The 19,042-nt window shown below is 42.9% G+C and overlaps 1 protein-coding gene across 3 annotated transcripts; it reads left to right on the top strand.

Moving 5' to 3' along the window:
* Window positions 1-362: 362 nt before the first annotated feature.
* Window positions 363-7,519, top strand: proser2 (proline and serine rich 2). 3 transcript variants are annotated; one of them, XM_026326334.2, is made up of 5 exons: window positions 363-509; window positions 1,753-1,953; window positions 2,645-2,835; window positions 4,082-4,388; window positions 4,496-7,519. In XM_026326334.2, exons 4-5 carry the CDS (start codon window positions 4,283-4,285, stop codon window positions 5,953-5,955), a joined length of 1,566 nt encoding a protein of 521 aa, XP_026182119.1. In that variant the 5' UTR covers window positions 363-509; window positions 1,753-1,953; window positions 2,645-2,835; window positions 4,082-4,282; the 3' UTR covers window positions 5,956-7,519. The 3 variants fall into 3 exon arrangements, with proteins under 3 accessions (XP_026182119.1, XP_026182117.1, XP_026182118.1); XM_026326332.2 differs by lacking the exon at window positions 2,645-2,835; XM_026326333.2 differs by lacking the exon at window positions 2,645-2,835 and having other exon boundaries at window positions 1,753-1,967.
* Window positions 7,520-19,042: the final 11,523 nt, after the last annotated feature.

Here is a 19,042-nt window from a genome sequence, read left to right as displayed (position 1 = left end):
CCTGTAAAATAAAATGTTACCAAAACTGTAAACACAATTTTCAGCAAACTAGATTCCCAGTATTTACAAAAATACATTTTTTTTCTTTTGAAACAAATACCTAAATGTTACTCAGTGACAATATCCTGTAATTGGTGGAAATACTGGTCAAAGCCCAACTATCCCACTGTTCCTGAACCCATCCTAGTGAAACTCAGAGTAGGTGTGTGAGCGCAGGTGACAACTTTCCACTATGTCACTACAGTCACTCCCAACGCTGAATGAAAGCACACGCACAGACACACGCACCTTCCCTGGAGTTGTGGGCGGGGTTTCTTCGCCTTTAACTGGCGCGTCATGCGCCGCAGTGGTGTCATTACGCACACGGAGCTGACCAAGAGCGCAAGAGGAGCGCAAAGGCACTGAAGAAAGAAAAACTCCTTTACAGCCAAGTCAGAGATTAATGTTGATGAAGCAAAAACCACTGAGCTGCTGTTGACTCTCTGATCACGGACCTGAGGAGCTGCTGGGTAAGTCCTGGGCAAATTACTTAGACTAGTGTGAAAAAGCAGTTTGCGTTTCCTGCAACACATGGAAAGTCCCCTGTTAGGTCTTTGACAGTATTTTCAAATAGCTCATATAAGATATGTGTCATATATTACACCCAGGAAAAAAGTCTAAGGTTTATCTGTAGCACAAACCTTCTTTCTTTGTGTACCTTTAAAACATTTCCAACATTTCGCTTGGTGACTCCTTCAAACTCATCATTTTTAATATTTGTAGAGGGCAGACTGTAAAACATAAACACAATGAGACTGTATATAAAAACAAATCCATATTTGGCAGTTTTGAATGTCAGATGCAGATTTAGTCAGAATCCTAAAGTTCTAGGGTGAAAACATCTTTCTCTGCTGCTGCTGTTTTGTTCGATGACCCAGTAGATAGAATAACAACAGGTTCAAGTAATAACAGTAGAACTGGGTCAAAGTAATCATATAACATGTTCTCACATAACTTAGCACTGGGTGCAGATAAAGATTAAAGAGCACCACTAATGAGTAAACATTTCTACCTTTTGGGTTCAATTCATGACCCAACGGAAACGTAAAGATGCTACAGTGAAGGCTGCAGCTTTTATGTTCACAACCGTATCTTAAGCAGAAATAATAGTATTTCTATTCAAATCTCTTTCTTGGCATCAAACTCCCAAAGGTCTGTGCTGGAATGCACTGGTTAAAAAGCGTCATGGTTTCCGTGTCCGGAGCCTGTTTTGTGGCTCTGCCAGTTCCAGGTTAACTGGTCCATCGGGTGTCTCTCTACTGTGATGCGGAGCAGTGCTGCAAAGTATCTTAGTACAAATACTCATTTTGAAGTATTTTTACTTTGCTTGAGAATCTGCATTTTATGCGACTTTATATTTCTGCTCCACTACTTTGATCTGAGACTTGATGAAAGTACAAATTACAGACCAGTGTCTTAGCTTGTGATTTTTATAAAGGCAGCCTGGTTTGGGGCCTGCAGTCGTCTTTCAGATGCTACTTACACGCTCAGTCGTTAACAACCTAATAATGTACTTTTACTTTGGTACTTAAGTACATGTAAATGGAAATACTTTTTACCTTGTTGAATTTGTACTTTAACAAAAGTAAAGGATCAGACAGATCTTCCAGCCCTCTGGTTCATTCTGCTGTGACCTTTGTTGACCTTTTCCTGAGGGTGTCTTTGACGTCCGTTTGACGTCTGCTTGACGTCTTGTTCCTGTTCTGTCTCCAGACACTGAGGATTAGATGAGTCTGCAGAAAACAGACCAGATTCTGGTTTTGCTCTAGTGCTGCCTACAAACATCTCACCCTCCATGAGATCTCCAAATGCCATCTGACTTCTGACCCTCACGCCATGGACATGCGTCTGCAGGCCAACCCTCAGCTCCACTACGCGGTCAACGGCAGAGCTGGCCAAAACTCCAGGCCAGGCGTAAGTATTTGAATGTAAGCATATTTCCCAAAATATCAAACCAACTACAAGAGTATGAACAAATACTGTGTTGATCAGTGAGCTTTAGAGGACCCCATGGGTGGGTTTTTACCTTCGGACAGAGCCAGACTAACTGCTACCCCCCGTTTCCAGTCCTTATGCTAAGCTAAGCTAACCACTCCGGCCTCAGGCTCAGGGAATTACACATTTTCATTTTCTTACTGGGAGTTAGACTTAAACCAGCTAACTTAGCTCAGCATGAAGACCAACAGTGGTGGGAAACACTGAGCCTGGACCTGCCCAAAATCCATCTGGACTGGATTGTATTGGTTTGTGTGCTTATTAAACAACAAAGACATAAAGTGTTAACTAGCGAGCTTTAGAGGTGCTGGTATCCAGGGTTTGTTACCTTCAGGGCTCCTGCTTATACTGAGCTAAAAGATAATCACAGGAAATAATGAATGAAGCCGATTTCATGGCCATCACTGGTAAAACTGCTGCCACATCTGTGTCATGGCTTCATAAAACACTGATTTGTCCAGTCAGCTGCATAAAAAACATTCATATAATAAACTAAATCAAATAGTTTTTAGTGTTTTACTGTCTTCACTCAGTTTGTCAAATGAAGAGCTGATTATTTCAAACACACTTCATCCTGACTGATGTCTGTGCTGTGTTTACACAACCACAGATGCTGAGAAATTACACCTGCTTAACAACTTAATCCCTTCACATGCCTTCATGATGACATCCAGCATCAACACACAGCACAGTCGAACCGGTTAAGCTGCAGTTTTTTAGGTCCTGAGCTGCTTCACGACAATAGACATCATTCACTCCAGCAGAAACCAGCACAGCACTGTTTATCTCTATTGGTTTCAGGTGGGTGTTGCTGCAGGCGTCTCTGTGTGTTTCTATGTGCGACGCTAAACAAGCCTTGCTCACCTTGTTGTGGCTCTTTGAGTAACACAGGCGTCAGCAACAAACCCTGTTTGCCATGTCAACCTGAGCTGAAGGTCATGACCTTGAAACAGCTCAAATTAGCAGCTTCCTTTAGGTTGGTGATCAGAACACTCCACCGTCAGACATCGTGTTGTATTTTCACACTGGTCCCTCATGAACGCTGTTTTTATTCTTAATGCTAAGCTAAGTTAGCTTCATATTCAACCCACACACAGTGGCAGTGATTTTTTTCGTGTAATGCTCCTTTAAGCATCAAACTGGGAAAACAGGTGTCTCTGTTAAAACATCCAGGTCCCAGCACCTTTAGAGTTTTTAACATGTTGGCTCTTATTTTTTGATTCTGTGCCCAAACAGAAAACAGAAAACTACAGTTTCTGGCTTTAAGAAGCAAAAATGTAAAACTCAACACAACATTTGTTGTCCGCAGATCGAAAGCAGCAGAAAAACAAAGGAGATCATAAGATAAAATTATTTTGAGTAGCTGCTTTTTGCAACGCCCAGACCTTCAAACTCAAAACTGGTTTTTTTAGAGACGGTTCTGCTTCTTAAATAACTTCAGTCCTTCTTCTAGCACTGATTATTTTAGGTGCATCGCACATTGTCACAGGGTTTGCTGATCCGCTACGGCCTCGTGGTCCAACTTAAATAAATGGACTCGATCTCAAAGGCCTGACACTGAAGCAGCACAATGTTGTTGCTGCATAGCCCACTGTGTCGTTTGTCAGCGGCAGCACTGGGGGAACAGCACAGGCAGAGAAGAGAGGGGCATTTGAGCTAAATATAGGGTGGGAGAAAGTTTGGAGGCTTGGGATGCAGGAACAAACCAGTCTGTGTTCACTGGGTACACGGCTACTGTATGAAGACTCAAAGTAAATGGTCTGGAACGTGGTGAAAAGGAAGGAAAAAATCACTTTCAGCATCTTTCACCAACTAAAACGTGGATATTTGTTTAAAAACAAACTCAGACAGTAGGAAACTAGTGAGAATAAACCGATGGCATGTGTTTGTTATCTGCTCTACAAATTTCTAAGCTTTGGATGTTGAGGCTTGTTCTCAGAAAAATGAACCTTGGCTTTTTGCCATTTATCACAACGTCTTAAAAAAGTTGAAACTATAATGGACTCACACTAACGATCAGTTTTCTACTGTCCCCTGGTCTTGACAGGAAGATGATTCTCTGAAGTTTTTGAGCCAGGAAGAGCAAGAGTGCATCCAGTTCTTCGAGGACACCATTGGCTCATTGGAAGAGAGTCTGCAGGAGGACTACCACAAGCCCGGGCAGTTGAAGCCCCCTGCGAGCAACCGTGGTCCTTTTGAAGAGGTCGTTGCACCTGGAACCTCAGGTCTCAACCCCGTGTCCTCCCTCATGGCTCGACCTCCCAGTTCCAAAGACCACGATATTATAGACCTGGTCCACTCAGGTCCAGATTTGGTGCAACCCAAGGAGCCGGTCTTCAATCCCACCAATCCAGGTAGTGTACTGTGGGTTGTTCTTGTATGCAGGATTACAGAAATCCTTAGGTTTATGACTGGAGTTAGTTGTCTTTCCCTGATTTTCACTGTGATTTGCTCCTTCCAGATTTTCAGAGCATGTTGCAGACCCCTGAAAGTCACTTCGAGATGAAGTCAAGGCGTGATCCAATGGACAGCTTGGATTCAGACTACAATCCTCCCCTACCAAGTGGTAGCTATGGGCCAACAGATGGCCACTCCTACTACCCTCCAGGCTGTATCCCTACCCCGGTCCTGATTGCCCAGAAGATAGCTGAGAACCAGTCTGGTGGAACCTCCAGTGTCATTCCTTCCTCACTCCAGCGCCATCAGAGCCTGGAGTCCGAAAAGCCACCGGGGTACAGCAATGATCTTTCTGTCAAACAGGGTCCTCCTACCTCTGCTAAGCCTTTCCGGCTCCCGGCCAACATCAACTTGATTCTTGGAAACAAGGAGCAACAGAACCAGTCGGTGGCGAATGTGAGCATCCAGGAGCGACGGTCGCAGATGCTGGCAAACTTAACGGGAACGTCGCACCCTCTGCTACAGGAAAACTATCAGCACGATACTCAAAACATTCCTACTCGCAGCATTTCCTTAAAGGACCCTACACCAGAAAAATCCAGGATGGAGGCCCTGTCTAAGCTGGGCCTGAACAGAAACCGGGCCATGTCACAGGTTAATAGCAGCACTACACTGGTTCTCACAAGTGCAGAAATGGGTGCCAAACCTCTGGAGGCCAGTGTTCCCCAAACAACAGGAATCAGTACCAAACTGGCAGAAGCCAAAATTACAACACCACCTCAGAGCCAGATTCACGTAGATGAAAAACCACCAATTCTGCGGACAGATTCCCTGAGAAGCAACGAAGACAGGTACCCCTCACCTCCCACAGTTCCACAAAGCAGCTACTATTCACCTCCTTTGGAAAACAAGGCGTACAGCCTACCTCCCCCTCCGCCCGAGGTCACCTCACTGGAATTTAACAGCTATGGGGGGAAATCCATTGTGGTCCACCCTTCTTTCTCCAAGAGTGACTCTCAAACCTCTCCAACTAGCCTTGAGCCCAAAACTCTCCCCCCTGCTGTGGCAAATCCCAGCGAGTTCAACACTTATGGAGGAAAGACCAAAGTCATGAACCCTGCTCCTGCAGCCATGTCCAGGAACGATCTTCCCGACATCCTCAGCTCACATATCGACAAGAGTCAGTCGTTGCCTCCAAAATCACAGCCGCCATCCACTGAACTTAACAGTTATGGAGGAAAGAGCCGGACTATCAACCCCTCCCTGATCGTAGGTCAGCCTCCAAACAGTCAAGCAAGGAGTTTCAAAGCTCCTGCCCCGACCCCGGCCCCAAAACCACATCGGCACACCATCCACGGTGCTGCCCAGACAGCAGCGCCGCAAGCCTTGTCCTCTGATTACAGGCGGAAACCTGCCTCCATGTTTCGCCCTCAAGGCATCACCGTGCAGTTTTCTGGACGGGGCCCAACAACCGAATCACGGAAGGATGCGCTGAGGAAACTGGGGCTGCTGAAAGACTCTTGATAGACTCAGGAAATTTATTCTTCCACCTGTTGGGTCCGAATCTAAGGTGGAGGTGTGGTTGAAGAGAGACTGGATCCAATTATTCGAACTGCACAGCCAGTTCTCTTTTTACCTGTAGAAACTGACAAGCATGATGACACGGTGTCAGATAAACTACAAAACTATATAAAACTGTATATAAACTGTTATAAACTTATAACAGATATAAACTGTTTTATGTTCTGCGTGATCCAAGACACTACATACCTCTGCGCAAGATATTCCCAGGAACGAACTGATGAAGAGAAACATTTTCTTCCTGGGGGGAAATAACATTAGTCCAGCTCAGCTTTGTGTACTTCAAACCAGACTGCTAAAGCCGGGCCTCTTCCTGAAAACGTCTTCAGGCAAAAGACTAACGACAATATATGTTTTCTTACTGTCAACAAATCCCATGTCACATGTTCCTCCTCTCAGCACTTTCTCACTAAAACCAACAAGAACTCAGTACATGGACCTGGGGTTAGTTCTCTGTTATATTCTGTGGGTTGTGGTGTCACTTTCCTTCTAGCAGCTGTCAGCAGAGACACGTTCATGTTGAAACATCAGCTCTGAGCTTTTTATCTACATGGGAACCTTTTGTGATTGTACCAACTTCGGGCATTTTAGTCAGCGGTGCACTTTTTATTACTTCTGAAACCAAACGCCTGTACGGGGGATATACTGTATCTTAACTGATGTGAACACGGTGACGTTTTAAACAGGTTGAACTGGGAACCAGTCTCTTCACTGGTTCCATTAACACCAACGTCCTGTTGCAGCGTTAAGGGAAAAGCAGCTGAGTTTCTGAGGAGATCTCCAGCTGGGCTGAGCTGCAGGATATTTTTACTCCACGGACAAACCTCCCACACCAAACCACAGACGGTGGAATGGGTTTGTGGGCAGGACTTTTTTTTTTTTTTTTTGCTACGGCAAGGGAATACTTTAAACCTGCTCTTTAGGGATGGGCGCGCACATGGTATTGTACAAAACACAAGCACTAAAACCACAGAATCTAGAAATACATCCTGAGGTAGAGACATGTTTTAACTCCTGTCAAACTGTTGTCGATAACTTTGCATGTGTGTGTTATTTAACTGTTGTAGCAGCACAAGTGTGTGTGTGTGTGTGTGTGTGTGTGTATGTGGTGTTTTATCCAGACTCCGGCCTCTGTAGTTCTCCTACAGTAACTTTTGAAGTACATTTTGTTCCACATAGAAGTACTACTCCTGTGTGAATTTACTTTACAGACTCCGGTTCTCTGTAGTTCAGCTACAGTTACTTTTGAAGTATCTAATGGTGCAGACATGCTGTTTATAGCTACAACACACACTTTGTGAGGACACGGTTCTGCCAAGGGAACAGACCTCCACAGAACAAGGATAAAAAAAAAAGTGGTTCCACGTGTGGGAAATGGGATTTTCAGTGGCCATGTGAGACTTGCTGCTACAGTGCAACAGCCTGGTATATTTTCTGACTTTGGAAATGTCTTCATTTTACTTGTCATGTTGAATTTCTGTTGATCATTAAACTGAATCATAAATGACCTTCCTTCTGCTTGTTCTTTGAGGAACTCTGGAATGTAAAGAATGAACAGGTGCAGTTCAACGATTGGCTACACCTGTGGAATAAGTCACCTGAGCGGAAACGTCAAGGTGATCACGGTGTGTCAGTCGACTAACTTAAAGGAGCATTCTGCAGATTTCAGATGTGTAAAATAAAGCGACTTAAAGTCAAACATCACCATCTTATCAAACAGGGAGAAACTCACTAACTGCTGCTAATGCATGTAGTCCTTCGCTCTGCTTGCTTGAGTTGCAGGAAGCAGCAGCAGGACGAGGAGAAAAAGGCCCGATGTCCAGCTATGTCAAGTCTTTCAGCTGTACGCCCACAGGTGCACCTGGAATCAGAGCTGTTTAACCCTTAAGGACATGAGTCAAAGTGAAACACAGTTTGAGAAGTTTTTGGACATGTATTAAAAAAAAAAAAAAACTGAAATAAAAACATTCAGGGCTTTTCTTGAGTCCCCCTGTGACAAACTGATCTGATTGGACACAGTTTGGAAGAGACAACTGTGAACATAAGTTCCCACAGTTCACACTGCATGTCACAGGGTATCTGCAGGTTTCTAAGAGCTAGATTTAAGACTTTTTAAGACCTTTTTAATACCACGCTGAATGAAATTTAAGACCAATTTTGTAGAAATGAAATAAAACGTAACCACAATACAACCAATTACCATAACACACTGTTTATTGATATGAACTGTTTACACACCGTTTGATTTATTGAGTAAAACAAAAATAAAATGCCAGGTGTTTTCCGACAGGTTTCCGCAGCCGCTTTGTGTTTTTCACACTCCATGTGGGTCTCCACAGCTTTCATACCCATTGTTCCGAGTTTTACATTTTTTTGCACCGGACCTCGAACACGTTGCCACTAACTGGACTTAACCACGGCGCAAAATTAGGGTTTTGTAACCAATCGTCATTAAATTTACATTTACCCATGGCAAAAGTTTTGTAACCAATCGTCATTAAATTTACATTTACCCATGACAAAAGTTTTGTAACCAATCGTCATTAAATTTACATTTACCCATGACAAAAGTTTTGTAACCAATCGTCATTAAATTTACATTTACCCATGACAAAAGTTTTGTAACCAATCGTCATTAAATTTACATTTACCCATGACAAAAGGCTAATGCTGAAACTTTCCCGCGGTTCACGCAGCTGCCGGAAAGCACGTGTTAAATGAACTCCCCTCAAACGCGTATTTTAGTTGGTTCCGCCTATTTCGTTCTGCATAACAAATACGCGAAAGGATTTCAAATTGATTTCAAGATGAAAATAAAATCTTCTTTATGGGGTCTGTTAGATTTCATTTTAAGACCTTTGAAACGCGAATTTAAGACATTTTAATGCTAATTAAGGCCTTAGTTTTATAATACGGAATTTAAGACTTTTTAAGACTTTTTAAGGACACCCTGGGCTAGTATTACCCTGCAGTGAATTTACTAAGTGAAGTATTTTATTTAGGTACAACTTTGAGATATTTGTACATGAATGTCTGAGCAGTTCCTAAATTATGACACATGGGAATAAACTAAACTCCAACTTATTCTCTTTTCTCTTTTTGATGTTTGTTCAATGAGAAGTCAGACAACAGGAAATTTGTAAGAAAATCAGTTTGTTTTCTCCAAATGAAGTTTGGATGCCAGGATTAAATTCATCTCTCAGACAAAAAGATGAATGTCTGAATGTTATTGGGGCCTTTATAAGTCCTGGTTCATTTGTTGGTAACAGTTGGTTTGTTGGTTTGGTTGGAAAGAAAGAAATTCACATCCAATGGATCTAAAACATGCAACAGCCAACAAACTGCTGACTAGAGTTCAACTTCTGAGTAAAGTCACTGCAGTCGGCCCAGAAAAACACTGAGAACAAGACAAAGCTGTGGCTCAGAGTGACACGGGGTCAAAGTTCAGTCTAATGGCTGCTTCAAATGCAAAACATCCTTCAAACAACAGGAGATAAAAAGCCTTATACTGTGACACTTTCATCAGTTTCTCTTCCAACATTTCACTTTGACATTTAAAGAAAATCTGATATGGGGACAGTTTTGTTGCTTTGTTAAGGCTCCACTTAGTTCAAAACACAGTATTATTCTAAATTATTCTGAGCTCATCAAACTTTGTGCAACAACAAATGAAAGGAACAAATGAGGACAGGTGGCACCATCATTTTTACCATGATCTTTACACTGACTAGTTGAACCAATGAGTCCAAACCCACAATGTGAATGGTATTTCTGAGTGGAGTCTTGGTGATTAGTTACAGTGATGGTTCTGTTTCCTTTGGACAGAGCTCCAGTATGTGCTGCTGCAGGATGAACAGCAGTAATGAGGCCCAAAGGGCAGTGACATGTGCTTGAGAGCAGCAGGTTGGAGTTGAAATCCTGATCTGTCAGGATCAACTGGTGTTTTTTTTTAAAGAGATTTGAACAGCAGAACTAGAACACTAGAATGATTAATACATCATAATGGAACATCGTATCTAAGCAGCAGAATTGAACTCTACAGTCATTCCCACATCAACCCTTGGAGAGGTAAGACCCTGTGCAGCTGGGAGAAAAACTGCTTTTGATTTATTGTTCTCTGTGTAAAGAAAATGACTGGACTGTGTTGGGGAAGAAGGAAATTTAATTTGTCTGTTGTTCTCTCAAGGAAAAGACTTTTTCCATCTGTTGAATTCCAGAGAACTTTACATGTTATGTTAGATGTGCATCTTTTTCTGTAAACAGGAGAAACAAACACACATTTTGTCTTGTACCACAGTTTGAATTAGAAAATGTGTCTTTACCTGTGTTGTATCCAGAACTATTTTTCATATGATATTCAATGTAATGTCAATTATACAATTGGAAATGATGCAAAATGCAAGTGTTGATTTCCAAGTAATTCATAGCCACTTGCAGAATTTCCACACTTTAACTAGAAACATTGAATTTTGGGCCTTTTAAGGTTAATCGATGTCATTTGTCAACATTGGCTCCAAAATGTTTCCACTAGAGGTAAAAATGCTCTGAAATCATATCAAACTCCATCATGTGTTAAGTGTCATTCTTTATTTTCATTATTTATGTCAATTAATGCAATATTTTAGACATTTCCCAGAAATGTCCATGTTTTACTGTACGACACATTTTGTTTTACCAAATGACACAGTGCAACTGCAACATGCACTACATAAATCTATTGATAACAGAAATATCCATCAATCTGATATTGAATGAATAGAATTCTGAACAACACAAAAGGTACAAAAATGTCAACCTTTCATTCACTTTCTAACATTTTCTAACAATTTTATAACGTCCTCCATCTTCCAAACAAAATGATAACACTTCTGAGTTTTAGCATTTTAGATTCAGTTCTTCAGTAAAACAGTCCTCAAAGTTAATGAAGACAACTGCTGCTCAAATGATGAAACATGATTAAAAATCATTCAGTTTTCTCTTTGGCATATTTTTTAAAGACTCAAGATGAGCCTGTAAAAGTTTTTGCATGATCGACCTTTGAAAAACATTTTTAGTATCTAACGAACGTTGTTCAGCAAAGATCTATTTCCTTAAATGTCATTTGGCCAAACAAAGATAAGAGGCCATTTTGAGCTATAATCTCAGGGGTTTAGTTCAGTGACATGTGATGACTTCAGTCAGAAGACCCCTGAAGACCAATGAAGTTGGAGGAAAGTTTAAAGTTTTCTTATTAGATGTTGAGGAAGTGATCGGTCACTCCAAAGGTGAGGGTGGCTGAACAGGTGACTGCTGTGAGGAGTGTTGAGATGGCTAATGTGGTGAGGGCTGTTGAAATGGTAAATGTCCCTTCTCTTTTCTAGTTTCTCCTCTCTAGCAGCAGGATCTGCCCTTATCTTTGCACAGAAACGTGCAGCCCTTTCCTTGTTGCAAAGTGGCATCTGTTAAAATGTGAAACATATATTTTAAATACATAAAAATATATTAAAACAGCAAAATCTATTGTGGTTAGTTATACAGACTCTATAGACATTTAAAAAAACTAGATAATAAAATAAATGAATAAATAATTCAGTAAAATGCTCTATGTCATTTGGGATAACTACATGTCTTTTGGACAAACTGTTTTACCATATGACAATTTTTGTTTTACCGAATGACATTTTCATATTTTGTCTTTCCTAATACCCATATGATTGGCCACCTATTAGCAACATAGATATTAGCCTCGATTTGCAAACTTTACATTTTATCTCTAAATCAATATTTTTTTAAATATGTAATTTTATCAACACTTTGAGGTTTGACCAAATGACACCCAAATCTGTGACACACGCTACCACACTTGGAAAAGGTGAAATTAACTTAAATTGAGGAGAAAACTTTAAACTTTCCTCCTGAGCAGCAGTTGTCTTCATTAACTTCAAGTGAGGACAGTGTGGAAAATGGTCTGAATTTACAGTTGACGGAGTTAGAAGGTTTAATGAAGGTGAAATGTCAAATGTCCTGCTTAAAAAAGAACAAACAATGATTCTAAGTGAAATAATCCCTGTGTGTTTTTCTTTGTGCAGTTCTATTAGAGAGAGTTTTACACGAGCGCATCAAGAAAGAAATTATCGGATTTTACAACACACGACCTGTACCTGAGTTTTTCACGTGCAAAAAGTCGGAAGGAAGGAGTGAGAGACCTTCGACTACAGAAAGACCTCGCCCCACCCACCCCCTGGGAAGGGGTCACCCTTTCCACCTGTGACCAGCCATAGGACAGAAAAGGTGAAAGAAGGAGAGAGAAGGGAGAGGAGAGAGATGAAAACACCAGAGGAGGTGAAAGAACAACAAAAAGAGGAGAGGAGAGAGTTGAAAACACCAGAGGAGGTGAAAGAACAACAAAAGGAGGAGAGGAGAGAGTTGAAAACACCAGAGGAGGTGAAAGAACAACAAAAGGAGGAGAGGAGAGAGATGAAAACACCAGAGGAGGTGAAAGAACAACAAAAGGAGGAGAGGAGAGAGATGAAAACACCAGAGGAGGTGAAAGAACAACAAAAAGAGGAGAGGAGAGAGATGAAAACACCAGAGGAGGTGAAAGAACAACAAAAGGAGGAGAAAGCAATGCAGAAGAGGGAGAAAAAGGAGAAACAAAGATTAGAGAAGGAGGAGAAAAAGGAGAAACAAAGATTAGAGGAGGAGGAGAAAAAGGAGAAACAAAGATTAGAGGAGGAGGAGAAAAAGGAGAAACAAAGATTAGAGAAGGAGGAGAAAAAGGAGAAACAAAGATTAGAGAAGGAGGAGAAAAAGGAGAAACAAAGATTAGAGGAGGAGGAGAAAAAGGAGAAACAAAGATTAGAGAAGGAGGAGAAAAAGGAGAAACAAAGATTAGAGAAGGAGGAGAAAAAGGAGAAACAAAGATTAGAGAAGGAGGAGAAAGCATTGCAGAAGAGGGAGAAAAAGGAGAAACAAAGATTAGAGAAGTATAGGGAGGACAAGGACAGAAGAAAAAAGGCGGTCCCAGAGAGAACAGGGAGAAGACACACTAATGTCACTCTGTGGACACATATTTATGCCTTGTGGCTCAGCTTTAAAAGAAACAGGCTTAAAAAGGACCTGGAGTACCGTCGTAAAATGAGGAGCTACATCAGCTTATGTAAGAAAATCAACTTACAATTTCTCACATGCAGTTTCATAGACATGTGCATTGTCTCCTACTCACACACTCTGAACTGCATATTACAAAGTCTGAGATGAATTCACCTTAATTACGCTCTGTATTATGCTATCCTCAGTATGTGGTTTCTATGTACTTTAATGCTGAGAGGAAGTGACAGGACAACATGTTTTCATCTTACTTAATAATACAAATGGTGTCTGTTGACTCTTTGTCGCTGGTGCACAACTGCACTACAGAATGACCCCTTCTTTTACTTTCAGTTGAACTTGGGCCCCCTGAATACAGCTACAGCGATCTGTTGAAGCATCATCGTGAAATGAGGAAGGTGGTGGAGAAACTAGACCAAATAAACGTCGACTGGAACATCTTAATGGAAAGGATGAAAGATCACAAAGAGCTAAGAAGCAAAAAGAAACTGAAAAAGAGGCAAATGAAGTTACGTTGCAACCCCCCCCAAAAACACTGTATGTGCAGTATATGGCAGAATATTAATTGATCACGCAATCGTGTGACAATTGCCTAATTAAAAATAAAGTTAAAAAAAGTAAAAAATAAAATTAAAATGAGAGAAGCAAATAAAATAAGTTAAAAAAAAAAAACAAATAACATTGACCATGACCTGGATGACTGAGAATCTCCACAGAAGTGTGAAGTCCTAAAAATACATGTAAAGACATAGATACTCACTAGGACATCTGGAACAAGTCCTAGCCCTGTTGGAGAATCTGCATGTCACTCACATTTCAGTTGGTTCATTATTTTTACCAGTCCAGGCCTGAATCCAACATGCAGTTCAACACTGTTAAAGTGTGGCTGAAGTTCAGGTTTTAGAGCTCGATCCAAATGTGTGTCAGAGCATAGCACCACAGAGCAAATACGTCAACGTCAAATCTACTGGCTGTCAGAAAAATATATGAAGACTCCTCCTATTAGGTCCAGTCTCATGTCTGGCCACTAAGAATGGAACTATAATTTAGGATCATAGTTTTGGGGGGGCAGAAGACACTGAATGTTCATTAGAGGACAATGAGCGGGCGTCTCTCTCAGTCCCATAAGTTTTGATTCTGCATTCATTGGGTGATGCACATTCAGATTCTCCTGAAAGCTGGACTGATTAGACAAAATAAGTAAAAGTCATGCCTCTAATAAGAAAGGGTCAAGCACAGATGACTAGTTCTGGCCTGTGATGGCAAGATCCCCCTGCAGGACCTTGAGAGAACCTGAGGCCCACAGCCACGAGTACCTGACCTCACCGCCACTGTGAGCAGGCACGGTGTGCGAGAACACTGACTTGTGTTTTTGTACAGCACAGAAACACAGGACACAAATTGACAAATTTAATAAAGAGATAACAGAAAAATAAGTTAAAAAAACAGGCTAATATGGAAGACTGTTCGCCTATGACGGGTAAGATCCCCCCCTGCAGAACCTCGGGACAACCTAAGGCAGGCTCAGCCACGAGTACTTAGCCTGGTTGCCACTGGGAGCAGGCCCAGTGTGCAACACAGTGTTTAACACTGTTTGCTGCTCTTGCATAATAGCACGAAACCTTATTTAACAGGAATGCAGGAGCAAGAGTATGGATCAAATCCAGAACAGCCTTGGAGGGTCTGGTGTGCTCTGCCTTTGAGTGGGACATGGTTATTGGTACCTGGGACTGAGAGAGACGCCCGCTCATTGTCCTCTAATGAACATTCAGTGTCTTCTGCCCCCCCTAAAACTGTGATCCTAAATTATAGTTCCATTCTTAGTGGCCAGACATGAGACTGGACCTAATAGGAGGAGTCTTCATATATTTTTCTGACAGCCAGTAGATTTGACACTGAGGTATTTGCTCTGTGGTGCTATGCTCTGACACACATTTGGATCGAGCTCTAAAACCTGAACTTCAGCCACACTTTAACGGTGTTGAACTGCATGTTGGATTCAGGCCTGGACTGGTAAAAATAACCTGAGGACAATTGTTCCATGTAAAAATCCCACCAACACTAAACAAACCAACCAAACCCTCAGTGTCTTATAAAATTGGCTGAGTGAAGGTTAAGAAGTCTGACATGCAGATCCCTTCAATCTTTCTATTTTCTTTTTCATAGAAACGTGGTTGGACCTACAGGTTTTAACATCTGGTATTAGATTAAATGACAATACATTTTGTGGAAGTGAAACTGTTTACCCTTCAGCGAACCAAAATAAATGAATGCTAATGTCAGCTGAAGGTACATTTTTGAAGCTGTCAAACAGTGTAATTAATCCTCACTCCCTATATGACAGAAACACCAAGGAAAACATGTTTCTGTCATGGATAAGACTTTTAATTCCATAAAGGTCCAATTAAAGTGGTAAACCTCACTTCACAAAGTGGAGATTCTCAGTCATCCAGGTCATGGTCTTCCCAGAAGTGCTATTTGTTGGCACCTGGACTACTCTGAGGCGTTTCACCTCTCATCCGAGAGGCTTCTTAAGTTCTGACCGACCGGTGCTGACTCCCAGGCGTTTAGCCTCTTGGAGTCATTAGCACCCTGAGGGCCAGGGAGGTCGCACATGAGTCACTGTCCCACCCGACCATCACGTCTGTTGACAGAGTCACACGAGTTAAGAGAAGGATCCAGCTGCAGACCTCATGTTTCCAGGTCTCTAATGAGACCCAGACTTGAGGCCCATCACTTCAGGGTACCCATACGTAACGTACGCCACTTCCTTTTCTGGAAAAAGCTACTTTCATGGTTAATTTAAGAAGCCTGCCATGGGGCTGGTAGTCTGTACGAGGGAGGGTGTTCAGAGACAGAACGGGCAGGAGGCTGTAGCCAGCCTGGGAAGCCTGCCATGGGGCTGGTAGACTGTATGAGGGAGGGTGATGAGAGACAGAGCGGGCAGGAGGCTGTAGCCAGCCTGGGAAGCCTGCCATGGGACTGGTAGTCTGTATGAGGGAGGGTGATGAGAGACAGAGCGGGCAGGAGGCTGTAGCCAGCCTGGGAAGCCTGCCATGGGACTGGTAGTCTGTATGAGGGAGGGTGATGAGAGACAGAGCGGGCAGGAGGTTGTAGCCAGCCTGGGAAGCCTGCCATGGGGCTGGTAGTCTGTATGAGGGAGGGTGATGAGAGACAGAGCGGGCAGGAGGCTGTAGCCAGCCTGGGAAGCCTGCCATGGGGCTGGTAGTCTGTATGAGGGAGGGTGATGAGAGACAGAGCGGGCAGGAGGCTGTAGTCAGCCTGGGAAGCCTGCCATGGGACTGGTAGTCTGTATGAGGGAGGGTGATGAGAGACAGAGCGGGCAGGAGGCTGTAGTCAGCCTGGGAAGCCTGCCATGGGGCTGGTAGTCTGTATGAGGGAGGGTGATGAGAAACAGAGCGGGCTGGAGGCTGTAGCCAGCCTGGGAAGCCTGCCATGGGGCTGGTAGTCTGTATGAGGGAGGGTGATGAGAAACAGAGCGGGCTGGAGGCTGTAGCCAGCCTGGGAAGCCTGCCATGGGACTGGTAGTCTGTATGAGGGAGGGTGATGAGAAACAGAGCGGGCTGGAGGCTGTAGCCAGCCTGGGAAGCCTGCCATGGGACTGGTAGTCTGTATGAGGGAGGGTGATGAGAAACAGAGCGGGCAGGAGGCTGTAGCCAGCCTGGGAAGCCTGCCATGGGACTGGTAGTCTGTATGAGGGAGGGTGATGAGAAACAGAGCGGGCTGGAGGCTGTAGCCAGCCTGGGAAGCCTGCCATGGGACTGGTAGTCTGTATGAGGGAGGGTGATGAGAAACAGAGCGGGCTGGAGGCTGTAGCCAGCCTGGGAAGCCTGCCATGGGACTGGTAGTCTGTATGAGGGAGGGTGATGAGAAACAGAGCGGGCTGGAGGCTGTAGCCAGCCTGGGAAGCCTGCCATGGGACTGGTAGTCTGTATGAGGGAGGGTGATGAGAAACAGAGCGGGCTGGAGGCTGTAGCCAGCCTGGGAAGCCTGCCATGGGATTGTTTTTGTTTTTTTACAAATGACGTACTTTACGTATGGGGACCCAGAAGTGGTGCACCTTTTTTCTGGGAATTGTAGCATGGAAGTCAGACGGACAGACAGGCAGACTGACAGACAGAGACACAGGCAGAAAGACAGACCGACAGACAAATCAAAAGAGAGAGACTCACAACAAAGACAGATGGACACAGACGGATGGACAGACAAATGAACATACAGAGAGACACAAAGAAAGACAAAGATAGAGACACAGATAGACAAACAAATGGACAAAGACATACAGGGAGATGGACAGACAAAGACAGACAGACAAAGAGATGGACAGATAGAAGGACACAGATGGATGTATGGACAGACAGACAGACAAAAACACTTATAGACAGAAGAACAGACAAGCGAGAGACATGAACAGACAGACAGGACAGACTGAAGGACAGACTGATGGACAGACTGATGGACAGGCAAACAGACTAACTCTATTTTCAGAGGTGAGGACGTCACTTCCAATGATGTCAAAACATGTCACTACTTTTAGTGTCTGATTGTTATTTCTTTAGAAGAGAGGGTAACTGTCTGGCACAGTGGAAAGTGGTTAGCACTGTCACGTCACATCAAGAAGGTTCTGGGTTCAAACCTGGAACTTCCTGTTGAATCTGTATGTTGTCCCCATGTCTGCACGGGTTTTTTTCCTCCCACATTTCAAACACATGCACGTTAGGTTGGTTGGTGACTCTAAATTGCCCGTAGGTGTGAATGTGAGTGTTTGTCTCTGTGTGTCAACCTTGTGACAGACCTCTGATCTGTCCAGGGGGGACTTGCCTCTCACCCAATGCATGCTGGGATTGGCTCCAGCCCTCCCGCGATCCTCTACAGGGATAGCGGTGTAGATGATGGATGGATGGATGGATGGATGGATGATAACTCGTGTTCTGTAAACAAATCTGCTAAAAGTGAAATGAAATCCAAGTGAGCCACAACAGGGTGAGAATAAAACTGAACATTTAGGGGGGGGGCTCGTTATGTCCAGGGATGGCAGAATGGGAGGAGGTGGGTGTTTTTTAAAACCTACTTAGACTGCAGGAATCCAGGCCTATTTGTTTTATAACAGACAGACCTTTGCTACTAATGTGGGGATAAACACTTCCACTACCAGTCAAAAAACTTTGTTACAAACATGGACGTAGTTTAGTGTAATGTCTCATTGTGCTGTAAATGAGACCATAACACAAGTAAGCATTTTAGAAATAATAGAAAATCACAGAATATAAGTAAATGTAATCAACATTTTTGACTCTTTCATAAGCTAAACATAGATCTTATGCTGTAGGGAAAGACAATGTTGTTGCAGAGGTTCCTATAAATCACCTGCACTTGTAGCTTTCTTTGCATTCACCCTTCACCTGGAGAATCTGGAGACTGTGCTGTTGTTCCACCATCATTTTCTAACACAGCCTGGAAGGGTCATTATCCTGACCGCCTTTGTTAATTGCCTTTTCCTCACCATAATAGCAGTATACACTACTGCTTCCTGTTGTGCTGTATTGTCCAGGTTAGCCTTCAGAGGCTGTAGTAACAGTTTGTTTTCAGGACCCAACAAATGTTGGGACATCACTTTGCTGTGTGGCATTTAAGGTTAATCTGCTGCCTTGCAGTACTTAAATGCCAACATAAAATCAACAAATTGTGGTGGAAAAATTGCAATGAACCCAAACTTTTGACTGGTAGTGGATATTGTTGCACTTTTTAGCTTTGTTACTTGAAAAACAGACTAAATGTCTGTTTAAAGCTACATGTAAATAAATCATGATCCTCAGACAAAGAAAAAATGAGGAAACATTTCTGAGACCTCCTGTACCCAGGAGGCCCCTCCTGAAGTTTTAGTGCCTGAACATAACCACAAAGTTTTAGTGTACTTAAA

This window comes from Mastacembelus armatus, chromosome 23 (assembly GCF_900324485.2).
Source record: "Mastacembelus armatus chromosome 23, fMasArm1.2, whole genome shotgun sequence".
In the NCBI taxonomy this organism is placed as follows: domain Eukaryota; kingdom Metazoa; phylum Chordata; class Actinopteri; order Synbranchiformes; family Mastacembelidae; genus Mastacembelus; species Mastacembelus armatus.
This window is presented reverse-complemented; position numbering and strand designations above follow the sequence as displayed.

Bases quoted from the DNA above. Each gene is read 5' to 3' on its own strand.
- proser2 (XM_026326332.2), top strand. From the start codon at position 1,876: ATGGACATGCGTCTGCAGGCCAACCCTCAGCTCCACTACGCGGTCAAC. The intron at 1,954-4,081 runs GTAAGTATTTGA...TGGTCTTGACAG, and splicing joins GCCAAAACTCCAGGCCAGGC to GAAGATGATTCTCTGAAGTT. The intron at 4,389-4,495 runs GTAGTGTACTGT...TGCTCCTTCCAG, and splicing joins CTTCAATCCCACCAATCCAG to ATTTTCAGAGCATGTTGCAG.